The sequence below is a fragment of the Bombus huntii genome, chromosome 18, assembly GCF_024542735.1.
Source record: "Bombus huntii isolate Logan2020A chromosome 18, iyBomHunt1.1, whole genome shotgun sequence".
Lineage (NCBI taxonomy): Eukaryota > Metazoa > Arthropoda > Insecta > Hymenoptera > Apidae > Bombus > Bombus huntii.
This window is the reverse complement of record NC_066255.1, coordinates 5,078,618-5,094,507: the sequence shown is the minus strand read 5'-3', so window position 1 is coordinate 5,094,507 and position 15,890 is coordinate 5,078,618. Positions and strand designations below refer to the sequence as shown.

Genomic DNA, 15,890 nt, shown 5'->3' with positions numbered 1-15,890 from the left:
AGAAATGAATATTAGTTGACTTTCAAGATTGCTTCCTAATATATAATATTATATAACATATAACATACAATAATATCAAGGAGGAATTGTAGTGTTTTCGCTATATCTCTGAAACTTATCTTTTATATCTCTCATTTACTACTTAAGGGATGTGTTGAAAATATTTATTATAAAAAATGATTAAAAATTATTTTGAAAATTATTATTTTTGTTAAATATCTTTCATACGTATCTATGTGGAAAAATATGTTTGTTTTACGTATTTGAATAGATATTTATTTTTTAGGTCACATCGTAAAAGTTTTAGATCATGTACATTTAAAACCGATTCAAAATAGATAAGAATATTAAATGATAATTCAGGTTATCATATCGACTGACATTATATTCTTATTAGCTTCTTAATGAAGTTCCCATTCCATTTGACAAGATGTAGAACTTCTGTTATTTATGCGACTATTCACCAAGACATTATAGTGGAAAGCATTATACTTCACTCGGTTGATATTCTAATGAATTATTTCCTTAATAATCTATGTAATACACGTAGATTAGATTTGATTTGTAAATTTAAAAGAAAATAATTTTATACCATATTTAAGGAGAAAAACATAACTCTTGATAACTATATATGTAATATGATGTATTACAGTTAATTATCTAATACTTATATTGATTGAACTTCAATTTATGTTTTGCTGTTTTAAAAAATAATTATTTAAATAATTCATCCAAAAATTCTATAATTACATTACTGAAACAAATATATATATACCATTTCGCTTATTTTTCTTTATATTCCTTACAAAGTCATATTCTTTATTTAATATATTTTATGCGAAAACATTTTGTTCAATAATGTTTCAATTTTAAGACAAAGCACTACTTTTTTCTTAAATTTTATTCGACTTACTTTTTACATGAAAATTCAAACATAAATGTTTGTATCTTTTTTTCAACACTTTTATCCTTTTTTTTGCTATGGAAATTAAAAGAATCTTGTAATACCTGTAATCTTGTCAAGTTTTGTATAATTTTAGAGATTAATTTTATAATCATATCTTTTTTGTTTATTTATCTTTTTGTTAGTTGAGCTGTGCCGCGCGACAAGTTACAAGTATATTTCTAGAAAGAAATGTTTCCCGCATTTACGTAAGCCATCGATGATCGGAGGGGAAGCTGGCCATAGAGCATCGACGCCGTTGCATCTAGCGGCTTGCTTTCGGGTGGACAGTCTTAATTCTGCTCCTGAGCGAGTCGCTTCGTCATTAGTTTTCTTCTGGTACATCGTATTCAGTGACGTCTCCATATTTATTCCTTTTTTTCCGTCTCTGTTTCCTTCGACAGATTTAGCATTGCACGCATAATCACGACGTCAAAGCTGCACAGATCTATTATTTCCTCCTTATCAAGAGTTTTTCTTGAACGAAAAGAGAAAGTCACGACAAGTATTAAGATAATGTACTTAGTTTAATATTCGACAAGTTATAGTTAGTTTGTTTACTTTGGTTGCAAGCGGAGTTTCTGCCTTGCCAATCGAACGATACCTGTTGGACTACAAGAAATCGATCAACGTGCACACACGATTCTACGCAATGTACGTATTCACTTTATTTAATTCATATTTTTCAACATCCTTCCTTTTACAATTTTATGTCCAAGAGTTATGTTAAAGTTCGTGTCAATTTTATATAGCGGTTGCATCATTGATGTATTTAGCAGATAATTATTCATTTCTTTAAACTTTTTTTAGAACTGGGATCAATGCTTTTTATCATCAGATTTTTATAAATTTATGAGATTCATGATCAAACTATCATAATTCACTATATTCGATGTAATACATAATAGAGGGGAAAACTATTATTAGTTACCTAAATCTCAAACAGTTGTTGGGTTGATAATTACTGTTTTTGTATTCGTACGTAATGATTGAAGAAATAATTTCATTTTAATGTCGTAAAAGTTTTATGTTGAAATACGTATATAAGACTGGTGCAATGCTGTCAGTTTTCTAAGTTTTCTAGGAATGTCAAAATTTTTAAATTGTTAAAAAATCATGGTAAACAGTCACAGTAATTGAACACACTGTACTTTGTACATATGTAACATATTAGTAGTAGTAGTCGTAATAGTTTACTAGATTCTTTATGAAGTTATAAAACTTCCTGCTTACATCTTAACCTCTTTTTATGCACAACTTCGTATCAAAGAATTATACATCGTACTTATCTTCACAGCTAAAATCCATACAGAGAACGAAAAGAATATACACCTTAGGTAAACTTTAAGCTATACAAAACTATATACAATTCGTCAAACGAATCAGAAATTTTTGCAATATCTACAAAAACTTAACCAATATGAAACATATATATATATATATAATTGGTAATGTAATAACGTTTTCGATAAAATTTAAATTTGTAATAAAGAAAAAAGAATATACAGGGTCATTGGTAACTGGCGGTACAAGTGGAAAGGGGGTGATTCTACGCGAAAAAAGAAGTCGAAAATATAGAATGAAAATTTTTTTTTTAATTTTTCCATCGAGACAACGATCTACATCCGTTATAACGAGACGCGATAAAGAGCAAAGCCTCGAACGAAAAATTTTTATTCTATATTTTCGATTTCTTTTTTCGCGTAGAATCAGCCCCTTTCCGCTTGTACCACCAGTTACCAACCATCCTGTATATAAAATATTATATAAAGTAATTTAAAAATACATATTAAAGCTGTATAATTTTTTATCAAATTCCTGTGTTCCCTCCTTATTTATGATATTTTTTAATATAAAAAATATCTATAATATGTTTCTAAAACTATTTAATAAAAATATTAATAAAAATTTAATAAAAAAGATTAATAGAAGTGTTCTTTGCTCGTTAAGAATTTGCTTTCTTAAACATAATAATACATTTTTAATAACTTAAAATTAGTAATGTTTTTAATTATTACAACAAGTGATTTGTAAACACAAACAGATTAATTTTGCCCTTTCTATTCCTTTTTTCTTCCTTTTCCATAATAAATTAATATAATTAATTCTATATTTTAATTACCTTTTAATGATAAGGCCATGAAACAATGTGTACAATTGCGTTGTAATGTTATTGAGAAGTGTAAATAAAGTAACTTACATATTGTTTTACAAAAATGTACTAGAATAATAGATATTTTATAGAAAATATCTTTTTATTTATTTTTTCGTTTTATTACGAAAATCAGAAGAGATTTCTACGATTTGAAAAAAGATATTGTATACATTTTTGGAAGTCTTTACCATGATAAATATTAAGACACAGTATTTAATAATGTAAAGTTACTGAAAAAAGATACTAAATGAAACGTTACGTTAACACAATAGTGTCCATTGCTACTAAAGCTACCGACGGCTAAAGTATCAATCTATTGAGTTGGCAACTAAGTGATTGCGGATTTTGTCATTAAGTGGTAATATACCAACCTAACCTAATATACCAACGAAATCAAAATAAGAGCTATGCATATATTATATAATGCAAAGAAAAAAATAAACTTTTCTATAAATTCTATAAATCCATTCAAATATCGAAAGATGCATCGTTGTAAATCTGGGAACTTTTAATAAAAAGTTATAAAATAGCTATTTTGAATATCATGGCCTGTATTTGTACAATACTCATTACAGACTAAAACTGAAAGTTATCCAGCGTTTCCTTGTATTTCATTTCGATAGATTTCAAGGAATTTCCTGTTGAAAACATGCCGAGTAGCAAAACCAGAATCGCTATAATTGGTGGTGGAGTAGCTGGACTGGTGGTAGCTCGTCATACAGCCGCCAAATTGGACACTTACAGTCTTACGTTATTCGAGCAAACCGATCAAGTTGGTGGTACATGGATTTACACTGATGAAACCGATGTCGATAAGCATGGACTACCGGTTCATAGTAGTATGTATAAGAATCTAAGGTTAGTGCAACATTTCATTTGACATTCTAGTCGCCATTTCTCGCTTTACTTGTGGTAATTTAATGTCAATTACTTCATTGATGCACCCTTGACAGACCAAATCTACCAAGTAAATAGTTTGCCATTCAATGTCTTGACATAATTATAATCTTTCAATTTATGTTAATTTCAAAATTAAATTTTCCAGGTAACTACTTAAATTTATAATATGTTTTTAAATAAAAATTAAAATTTTTACGTTTTAATATCAATTTGTAATCTATATATAAATTCATAATATACATATGTATTGAAAGTTATTATCATATTATATTACATATATAAAGTTATAATATACATTTATAAAAGAAATAATAATTGCTGACAGTCGACTGAGTGGTGGGCAATGTGGGTAGTTTATGTTCACTATTCAACAATTTCTTTGGACTTTGCCAGGCAGCAGTGTGTAGTGTGTAATGCTGACATTGCCCAGGTTATGTCGAATTTACATACCCCGCACATACAGTAACATATGATAGTGGCACAACTCAAAAAATTTCAAATTTACTTTTATTGAATGTCTACATTATGTTTGCACTCTCATCATGTAAATATTTATAATTCCATCAGATTTGCTTCAGAAGGTAAGATCGTTATTTATGCCGCTATCAGTCTGGGCTTAGTTTTACAGCAACATTGACTCATCTTCAATTATTTTATGATACCATAAGTGGAAGATAGTACTGCTTTCGAGAATAATAGCGTATTCTGTGTCAAGTCGAACTTATAATATTGTTAAAATGTCTCACGAAGATTTCTTTATAAATTTTGAATCGCCTCTCCACTGAAATTCACGTTTTCTGAGTTCTGTTACTATGAAGAACGAAGCAGTGATATGTCTACATCGAAAGATGGCGTTTACAAGATTACATTTATTAGATAGTTAATGATTTACATGTTATTATGTAGATATTATCATCCTTGATATTAGTACTGCAATAAATATAAATACTATATAGCCGTAATTAATACGTTCTGATATTGGTCAAAGAAATACAGGGTGGTTGGTAACTGGTGGTACAAGCGGAAAGGGGGCGATTCTACGCGAAAAAAGAAGTCGAAAATATAGAATACAAATTTTTCGTTTGAGGCTTTCTTTTCGAGAAAATCGACTTTGAATTTTCGCTCGGTAGGGGTGCACTTTATCATGTCTCGCTATAACGGATCTCACTGTAGATCGTTGTCTCGCTGGAAAAATAAAAAAGAAAATTTTTATTCTTCGCAGACATTACCATAACTTGAAGGTATTGTTACATTTTAACATTGGATAGGTTTAATGCCATTGAACTTGCAATAATTAAACTATATTCGCGTTAAAACTCATAGCTTAATGGATAATATGAAAATTTCTTTGGTAGAACACAAAGATGTTTCCGTTTACATCGTTTGGCAAACAACTTACCAAATGAAATCTTTTAACGGTACCGTTTTCCTGAATAAGATTACGTACAATTTCGCTGTACTGTAAAATTATGCCGAAGATGTTTTCGTATATTTTGGAGAAGCTTTTTTATATTTTGGGCAAAAACTGAAATAATTTCGGCAGGAAAAATAAATAAAAGATGAAAGAAGGTAGAATGTCTGCGAAACAAAAAGTAAATAAAAGGTAGAATATAAAGTAAAACGTAAAAAGTAAAGTAACAACTAAATAAAAAAGAAAAGTGCAGAAAATGGTGTTTACGAAGTGAAAAATAAATGAAAAGAAAATAAAGTTGTCTATGGGCGATAACCTTTAAGTATGTATAAGAATTGTGCATAGATTAGAAAATTAAACTACACTCAGATTGAAAAATAAAAAGATACTATTTTTATAGTATTTTTTATTATATTATTTTATTATTATATTATATTATTATTATATTTTATAGTATTTGAATTTCAATTTTTTTTTATTGTTTCAATTAATTTTATATAGTTGATATGTGCAATAACAGAAATATTTCAACTAATTATTACAATATCGTTGTAATGAAATATGTGGTTATATAATATCTTAAATCTGTAATAAAGTCAGTTTAAACAACTGTACTTTATCTGTTTTGATATTTTAAATAATTAAGTAGTAATAACATATGAAATACTTAACGTACGTCATTGTCTTAGAAAAATATAAACAATCAAAATGAGTAAAAATTAGGAATTATAATCTTTTATTGCTGAAATGAATACTGTTGTTGTAAAGTACATATAAGCTTGAGCATATAATTACGTAAGACAATTTAATAACAAAGCCTTAAAATCTTTTAAAATATTAAAATGTTAAAAAAAGTTTGTTAAACATAATACATCAAGATAAAACAAGATGTAATTAATAATGCATAAAATACAAAAGAAACGAGAGAAACAAAAATAAAGAAGTGACTAGTGCAGTTATAATAAAACAAATTATCGAATAATCGTTATATTTTTTAATCTAATAGTAGCAAATATTTATTGTTTTTACGCTCATTACAATACATTGCAAATCACAAAAATTATTATACATTGCCTGCATAATTAGTATTGAAAAATATCTTATCTAAGATAAGAATAAGAAATACTTAGAATTTACTGATAGAAATTGGAATAATTGCTTTTACACGAAACGATTTCCAAAATGATATTATTTATACTGATCTTTTTATTTGTACTATACTACGCGACAATATACTATATTATGCTACTATATTATACGATACCAGACTGATAAAATTCCATTTGAATGGAATAATCTGTCATGGTGGAATAGTTCAGATGGCAAAATACAATAATTTCGGAATTAAATTCGAATGCAAACCAAATACCGTTCACAATTTGGGTTATTCGATCAGCGATGAAAACACAGGATCATCGATCGTATTTGTTTTTACGCCATTTATACAGTAAAATGGTTCTAGACAATCTAGCTGGTTGCGATAAACTTTGCTGACACGCGATACACTTCTTGACATAGTAATGAGACAATCGCTTTGGTAAGCTGTTCCGGAAATTGTTAGAAATGAAATAAAAACACGTGATAGTAATAAAGCAGTAAAATATTAAGTGCATAGTTTGAAGTTCTTACATATAAAATATGTTTTTCCGCTTGGTACTGAAATATTACAATTTTGATTTTGGTGGCCTGTATTTATGAAAAAATTAAGAACCCTTGGCATCTAGAAAATGACAAACTGGAAATGATTGAAAATGAAATTAAGTAAATTAGTGTCTATGTTAATGCAATAAATAGTAAATTTTAGAAAAGTAGTATAATAATAGGTATGTGTATAAGAAACAAAACATGAATGTTGTGAAATACATAGGAAACCTCGAGGATACATTTCTGAAGATAACATTGGAGGTTAGAATTACAATCGAGGAAGTTCATAACCCAATAAAGTAGTTTTCTACTGATGGTTATATTACTTCATTGATTTTGCTATTATCGCGACTAGTCGTTCCTTTCAGTTCATTCCGTTTAGAGCAATACTTAATCTAAACGTAACTATAAAAAAAAGTCGCACCATGATTCAGACTTAATGAATCGAAAAGTCATCTTCACGTTTAGAGTTAACGAACAGTTACAAGAACAATTACTTCACGATTATGCATACAATTCGTTAGAAGAATATTTTACAGCTATTCTACGATTTCAATCGTATAAAGTATTTATTTTACTTAATATTTAAACTAATAAATAACTTGGTTAATTAATTGATTTCTGTATATTATACAACACTTTAAAACAAACTCTGCATTAAAAAGAACAAGTCACTGCCAATCACTGTCAATCGAATTTTTGTTATCATTTATGTTGTAATTAATGTAATGTGTTAATACCAATTAAAAACATATGTCATAGCGTATTATGTACTGTACTATTTTACTGATGAAATAAGAACAGGAAAAGGAAATATTTTATATATTAAATATTTATAATATGAATAATTAATAATAATTAAATATTTATATATAAATAATATTTATATATTAAAACTGTATATGTTTTATTTATAAATTATCACAAAAACGTCCTTCAAAATTTCGCGATTTGTAATTTACGTATTGTATCGATTATATTTGTATTGATATCATATGCATATCATAAAATTACATGCTAGCTCGGATGACACAGTGTTGGAACAATAAATATGTCAAAGAAAAATTTGTTTATGAACAATTACATCTTACTATTTTTATGTCTGTATTCTGTATTTTTATTTTTAGTTCAAACAATTAATTTTTACCTAAAATGAAATTATTTTTTAAAATTATGATTACTCTAGTTTCAATAATTTCTTTTGTACAACTTGATCTACGTACCATTATTGTTTATATATTAGAGATATTCTCTTGTAGAATGCAGAGATTTTAATTTCCATAGCAAAGTTCCTTTTTACTAAAGTTATGACTCACATATACATTCGTAGTGATTAATATTTGTACATTTTGACGATTATTAAAGGTTAAGCAAGATGTGTATTGCGCATATAAAATTTGATAACATACGATAGTATGTACATATTTGGGTCACATGTAATTACACGTATACAGTTTCCATGATTTTTGTTTTATTATAATTAGAAACATTCTTCGTCGATCTGTATGGAATATAGAATTTATTGCAAGAAGATCTTAATAGGTTATGAAGATGGTAGGCTTGCAACAAATTATACCTAAAGATACCCAAGTACCAAATGACGAGAATGTTTCTTAAACAAGAGAAGAATTCTGTTATTCTTACATTCTTGACTGTTCTTACCTATCTTCTGGTAAATAAAGAGCGCCACCTAGGCTTCCTCTATAACGAGCGACTGTTTTACCGAGCATATCACTAACATTATCGACAAGGCAAATGAATGAATTTGGATTTATCTTCTGATTTTCTAGGGATTTCAGAAATCCTTACGCTTTAAAAATTCTGTATAATCTTTTGGTCATATCTTGCTTAAAATATGTTGGTATCATACGGTCCAGTTCCTCATTAAAGCAAATATATACATTCAGCTTATTATAAAAACAGTATAAATTCCTGCTGTGATAAATTTACATCAGGCGTCAATGATTATTTATAAATACAGAAAAATGCGGTACTGACACGTATGATAGTTGTGATACTTGTGTACTGTGATTGTTCAATCCACAATCGTTATCACAACTACGTGTCAGTACTCCACAAAATGAATATGCTGATACTGCAGGAAGATTGTTGATATTATTTTTTTATGCAAAGTTATCAATGATCTCATTGACAGTCTTCTGCTACTTCGGCTTATTAACTTCAATGCTTGTTCACATCCTTTATTGATTGATTTCTGCATGAATGATCTTACATTTAGCGACCTAGTTAGAAGAAAATGCAATTATGTAAATGGTATTCCTGCCTGAATAGATCTCTTTTCTGGTTCTTTATATAAGCCCAGACGATCAGCTTTGACATTTGACATTGTAACGCCTTTTTTCTTTTTGTAACATGTTTGTAAATTTTGCGTATTTTTAATTGATACAGAAAAAAGAAAATTACGTCTCATCGATTAAGAACTAGAGAAATTAGAAATTAGGAAATTTCTGAATTAATTGTTGCAATTATTTTACAATCATTTTACGATCGACTCAGTATCGAGAATGTAATAATCAAAAATAAAAGTATATATTTAAAAATAATTGTTAAGTAATTATACATTTTTAATGTTAGGTAATTAATTACTTGTAACAATGTTTCATTTATTTTAGGGTTAAATAATTTCTTTCATAAACTATCGTAATATGTTACAGAACAAATCTTCCTCGGGAAATAATGCAAATACCTGATTTTCCAATGACACATGACGAAGGGCCATCATTTGTTCATCACAGCGTAATTCGAGAATATCTTTCGGATTATGTAAAACATTTTAATTTATATCCGCATATAAAGGTAACGAGGCAGATCAATCCTTAAGTGACAAAATTTTAGTATCTCACATATATGTACGTTATCTTATTCTAAAAAGTATATTTTAAAGTATTAAGTAATTCATAAGATTAGTGTACCATAAAATAAATAATTTGCAATATGAATATTTGTACAGCAAATTATTTGTTATAAATTGTTGTTGAAAAATTCCTTTTCCATTGTTTCCATTGTTCAATTTAGTCCAGTCAGTTTAGTACAGTGTCCAAATTTAGCATTTCATCATTTGGCAGAGATTCCAATTCAACTATGTATATATAATATAATTATATATAATTATCATATAAAAATATATAATTGGTATCTGTGTCAATACAAAAGGAGTTTTTCAACAACAATTTGTAATTTCAACAAGTTTGTAGTAAATAATATAATGGAAGCTTTAAATATCGATTACCAGAAACGTTATAGACTTTCCCAACATAAAAATATTTAATTTAAGTTTCATATATTTGGTACTTTCACAAAAAATTAATTATATTATAAATTATATTTCAGTTAAATACGCTGGTAAAGCACGTGGAACCAGAAACTTTGAGAAACGGTCAAACAATCTGGATGGTCACGTACGAGGATTTGGAAAGCAAAATAGAAACAACTAAAACGTTCGACGCCGTGGTCTTGTGTAATGGTCACTATACCGTAGGCCATATTCCACACATTCCAGGTATTGAAAGTTTCCCCGGCGAATCCATACATAGCCATCAGTACAGGGTACCGGAAGTGTACACTAGGAAAAAAGTTTGCATCCTCGGTGCCTCTTGGTCTGGTATTGATATCGCCATAGAAGTCTCGCAATACGCCGAAAAGGTACGCGGAATTTCATTAAGTGTTACTTTACCGTAGCTATGCACATATCTTTTCTGCCAATTGACATACAATAGTTTATTTATTCCAGTTTTGTTTCTAGCTTTAAACGCCTGAAGTAATATACAAGAGCTAAATTGAAAAGTTTCCATGCATGTGTTAAAAACTATTCTTGATGATTCACTTCTCTCCAAAAGAGAACTAGTTTTATTTTTGTTATATACATTTAATTATTTTATAATAATACTTTACAATTTTGTAATTAATATTCATTATATTCTACTATTATATATTAACAGTTGTGGGTGTTACCTGCGATTATATTATAATTGTCTCGACTGTATCCAATTAAATCATGTGGATATAAATCTCGTGACTAAATCCTTGTTGGTGTTATTAGTTTGAATCGCGTAAATTTTTCATGCATTTCACGTATCGTAAATCACGTAAATACAATGTCTTGCTAGCAGAAATACAAAAACAGTTCTACTCTAACTAAAGCTTGTTTTTGTAAATTCGATGAATTTTCATTGCTCATGATATAAATCATTTTTTAATTAATGCGTTATTATTTTAAAAATTGAAAAATTTGATCTGCGTTGTTTTTTGTTATGAATCTCTCAATTGCATCAATGCTGAAACTTATGCGATTCTGTGTTTTTTAAGATTTCTCTGTATACATGAATAAGTTATTTACGACCATGATAGAAGGCATCGTCGTTCGCAAAAAATTATTCCTCATTATCAGTATCTGCTAATTGATTGAAGAGTCGTGTTGTAATATGCAATTTGTTTGTTCTCAAATACAATGTTAATTGCTTTGAGATTAATTAATCAAAAATGATTTTTTATTAATTGTATATATATATCTAAGTAAAATATTGTAAGAAATAGTTTCACATTTAGCTCATTATATATTACATATATTACGTGTATTATTATTATATTATACTTAGTATACAGTGTAACAAAATGATATTCAATTCATTCCAATAATGAAAAGATCATTTTCACGGTGTAAGTGATTTAGATAGAGTTCCTATATCATATTATATGCGAAACCTTTTTTTTATATAAGTGAAATACAATAATATCCAAATATAAACGTTACTACAGTAAGCTTTTATCTTATTTCAAAAAGACAATATTTGAAAGATTGAAAATTCAAGTCTACTTAAAATAAGCTTTTTCTGCATGCGTTTTCTCTATAACTACATTGTTGAGAAATTACCTATATGTTTACCAATCCAGGTATATTTAAGCCACAACCTACCAGAACCAGTTGATTCGAGAATGTCAAAAAACGTAGAACAGAGGCCTGGAATTCAATCGATTCAAGGAAACATATTCATCTTCCACGATGGTTCCACGGCTGAAGTAGACAACTTCATATATTGCACCGGTAAAATGACTTGATCTCCTTCGTACATATAAGTGATCGAGGTATCCCAAATTAATTATACATAAGTAAGTGGAAGTTTGTCAGGGCCCTGTCGAATTTTCATTTTTTAACATATATTCAAATATTTGAAATTCTTCGTGTCTTTCTATTTTCTAAGTAAAATTAGATTGTACAGATTGTTACAAAATAATGATTAAATATTTGAAATAAATGTAGCAGAAAAAAGTGATAAAACTTCAGTTGCCTTCAGTTTCAAAATAGTAAATTTCAATTAAAGAGGGTTTTACAATACTTCAATCTATATATCATACTTTATTTTTAAATCATCAGATCAAATAAATCATCAGATTTATCAATATATTCTAATATTAATTCCCACTCTCCCATTTGAGTTGGTACCTTTCTCTTAATAATTTCATTTAATTTAATTATTTTATAAAATTTAATAAAATAAACTACTCCAACCTTATATATTTGTTTAGTCCCTCGGTAGGACCCTGACTTTCTCAACTGACCATTAATTGATACCCCTTTCAACGAAATCTTATGTTTTCAGGCTATAAATTTACGTATCCCTTTATGTCGACTAAAGTTGAGATGCGTACGGACAACAACCACGTCGAGCCGATTTACAAACACCTAATACACATGGATTATCCGAATTTATTCGTAATGGGACTGCCTGCAATAGTAATTCCATTTCCTATGTTTCACCTGCAAGCTCAGTATATTTTAAGCATTCTCGAAAATCGCATTAAGTTACCTTCTACTGAACAAATGCGCGAAGAATATCAGATGGAAAAGGAAGCTCTTCTCGCCCTTGGAATTCCGGTATACATTTTATTAATTTGCCTAATATACACAATACCATTATACTTTTTTTTGTAATAAGGATTGAAAATCACTGCAGTATATCCGTCAGGTGATATTTTAATCTTTATTTTTCATTTGTTTCGTACGTCGCATGTATTTTTAATTTCTTAAGTCATAAGATATCGAAAAAAGTAGATATCGACTTGAGGTCGAAGAGATATTTTTTAATCATCAACAGATTCAAAGTAACAGATTTTCATTTTCCACAGATATCATGAAGAAAACCGCTGTCATACTTATATTAAATTATATTAAATCATTGATTATCTGTCATTTACAATTTGTATTATTGTATTAACAATAACTAATCCATAACCATTGAAAACAATACGTCGTAATCAAATGTTGTCTTAAATGGCACATGTCAATTTTAGGAACCATAATTAGTAATTTTCAAATTAGTAAATAGTCCTGCAATAAGATGTAAGATTTTTGTTTCATTTTATACTATTTTCACAATAAGATTAACTTGAAGAATACCTATAATTACAACGATATCGCAACTTACTATAACATAATATTGTTTTAATATCCAAAAACACAACGAAGAAATAAAATAAATTAATATTTTTACAGCTAAGACATATCACGAAACTAAAGGAACGGCAATGGGCGTATTACGACGAAATAGCTGCGGCTGCGAATACTGCGAGTTTCCCACCAGTAATCCGAAAAATTTACGATCATTCGAATGAAATGCGTGAATTGGATTTCACCACTTACAAGAACTACCAATATCGCATAATTGACGATGAAAATTTTGTAGTGTGTTATTGTAAACCTTGTTAAGCCTTAAACGCGGAAATCAAGCAGAGCTGTTTTAATTAACGAATGTTTTGCATAGAAATCGTTGAAAGTTCGCTATTACTTGGCGTTCAATGATATTTCTTGTGTTTTCTGTTCTATTAAGCTCAAGATCACTTTAGCGTCTTTGTTTGTTTAGCACTGAAATACCAGTGCACTATGTCTACAGTCTAGATAAAACAAGTCGAAGGATGATAACGTTTCGCATACTTCTTTACGAAATAAAGCGTGTGTCGAGACGAGAATGAACAGACATAGTTGCGAAATCGAACGCAGCAAACAAAGCTTAACAGCGACTATTTGTTCTGTAATGCTGTTTGATATATTTCAGTATCGTTTATATATTTGAGCGAAACTGCCAAGCTTGTACGTATATGTGCACACGTCAATTGCATTATACCGTTACTTGTGTCAATTAAAAATTGAGGAATTTTGTGAAATTTTGTAAAGTAGAAACTTATGTTAGTATGTGGACTAACAGGTTAATTTACTACTATGATTTAAATCTCCTTATTCATTATATAATTATGTTATCTGACTTTAATCATTTCAGAGTAATATATTACTACTTTTTTAAATCTAAAATTAAGTTTTTGAAGTTTAATATTATAACAATATTAGATTTAATCATTATTGATTCTTTGAATTGAGAAATTCAAGGAACTTTGATTGGTGGTATCAAGATTCATATTAATTCTTTGCGTAGCTTCAAACAAGAAATGAGTACAAAAAACAAAATATAAATAATAAATTAATTTGGGAACAATGAACGAAATAAAATGAAAATCTCTTATCTATCTGCGTCTCTATCTCTTCTCTGTATAAACTGTCCGGCTACAAGTGTAAAAATATATGTAATAAGATAAAAATCAAGAATAAAACAATTGCGTTTTCGGCTTTGTTTTTTAGTTATTAACAATTAAAAATTAGCCGAAATATCCCCGTGCACGAGCAGATCTCCTTACGCGTACGAAAGTAGATCAGCCTAAGCAGCATGTTTTGTAAAAAAAAATCGCAAATTAAGCATTGTACCTGTCTATTCATTAAAATCCATAAAAGCATATCGAAAACCGTCTTATGGAATTTTCGAATAAAGAGGATTAATTTTGTTTGTCTAATCGTTTGCCTCCATAAATAATTAATAAATAATTGCACATATGAACAATGTTTATACAAATTTCATACACGCACCAAAATCGTCGAAAAATCGCATGCGCATCAAGTATTCCTGAGATGATACTAAATGTGGTCGACACCTATTTGCATACCAATTACTAATCACTGCATATTACAATATTCATATACATACACACGAAATAAAATATGAAGAAACGAAAATAAACTACAAAAAAATTGTTTAAATTTATGTTCGCAGGATTAATAAAGGTTTTATGTAGGTAATGTGTAATAATGCAAATTAATATACAGCCAAATTAAGAGTTATATTTATCGCGTTGAAAAGCTCTTTTAAGGTTTCGCTTTCGTTGCTGAAATGACACTACGCTTGCAAAATGCTTCTAACCATTTTTAGACACATCTGTTGTGTTACCTGTTCGTTTTCTTAATAGCCATACTTGTTGCTGAAAGAATAGATCTCAGATATCGTGACTCTCTGGATAATTTCGAGAAAATTATACAAAGAAAACAAAAGCGTTGACAAAGAACATTGTAATTCTTTTTCTGAATGAGAACTTTCCACTATTACCTTGTTACGTAATATGTTTTAGCGATTTTAGTAATTTGATAAAGGGACAAAACAGTTCAGGAAGGACAGAAATATTTCGACAGCCAAAGAGAAACATTAGAATTGTATAAACATAAAATTGGAGTTAATTGTTGATTTGATATAGGTTTAAGTCATTCTACTATATATCTTTTTTGAGCCTTTTCATGTTTAGTTCTCTGAACTTTCTCATTTCCTTTATTTTTGTATTCTTTGTTGGCTTTTTAATCTTTTTTAGCTAGTTCCAACGCGACTGATCTGGGTGTGTAGTGTGTATAGTGTGCACGGTGTGTGTTGTATGTATCGTGCGTATTGTGTACCTTGTTTGCAAGAAAATAGTTGCTATACTGAATATTTACAGTAATATAAAACACT

The 15,890-nt window shown here is 28.6% G+C and overlaps 2 protein-coding genes across 5 annotated transcripts in view; both read left to right on the top strand.

The window, feature by feature from the left end:
* The window catches only part of LOC126875500 (uncharacterized), a 555,738-nt gene that overhangs the window by 239,397 nt on the left and 300,451 nt on the right, over nucleotides 1-15,890 (top strand). The window lies entirely within an intron of this gene.
* Nucleotides 1,209-14,684, top strand: LOC126875499 (uncharacterized). Its single transcript, XM_050638458.1, has 7 exons — nucleotides 1,209-1,597; nucleotides 3,722-3,956; nucleotides 9,729-9,870; nucleotides 10,405-10,716; nucleotides 11,965-12,115; nucleotides 12,672-12,946; nucleotides 13,565-14,684. Exons 2-7 carry the CDS (start codon nucleotides 3,748-3,750, stop codon nucleotides 13,775-13,777), a joined length of 1,302 nt encoding a protein of 433 aa, XP_050494415.1. The 5' UTR covers nucleotides 1,209-1,597; nucleotides 3,722-3,747; the 3' UTR covers nucleotides 13,778-14,684.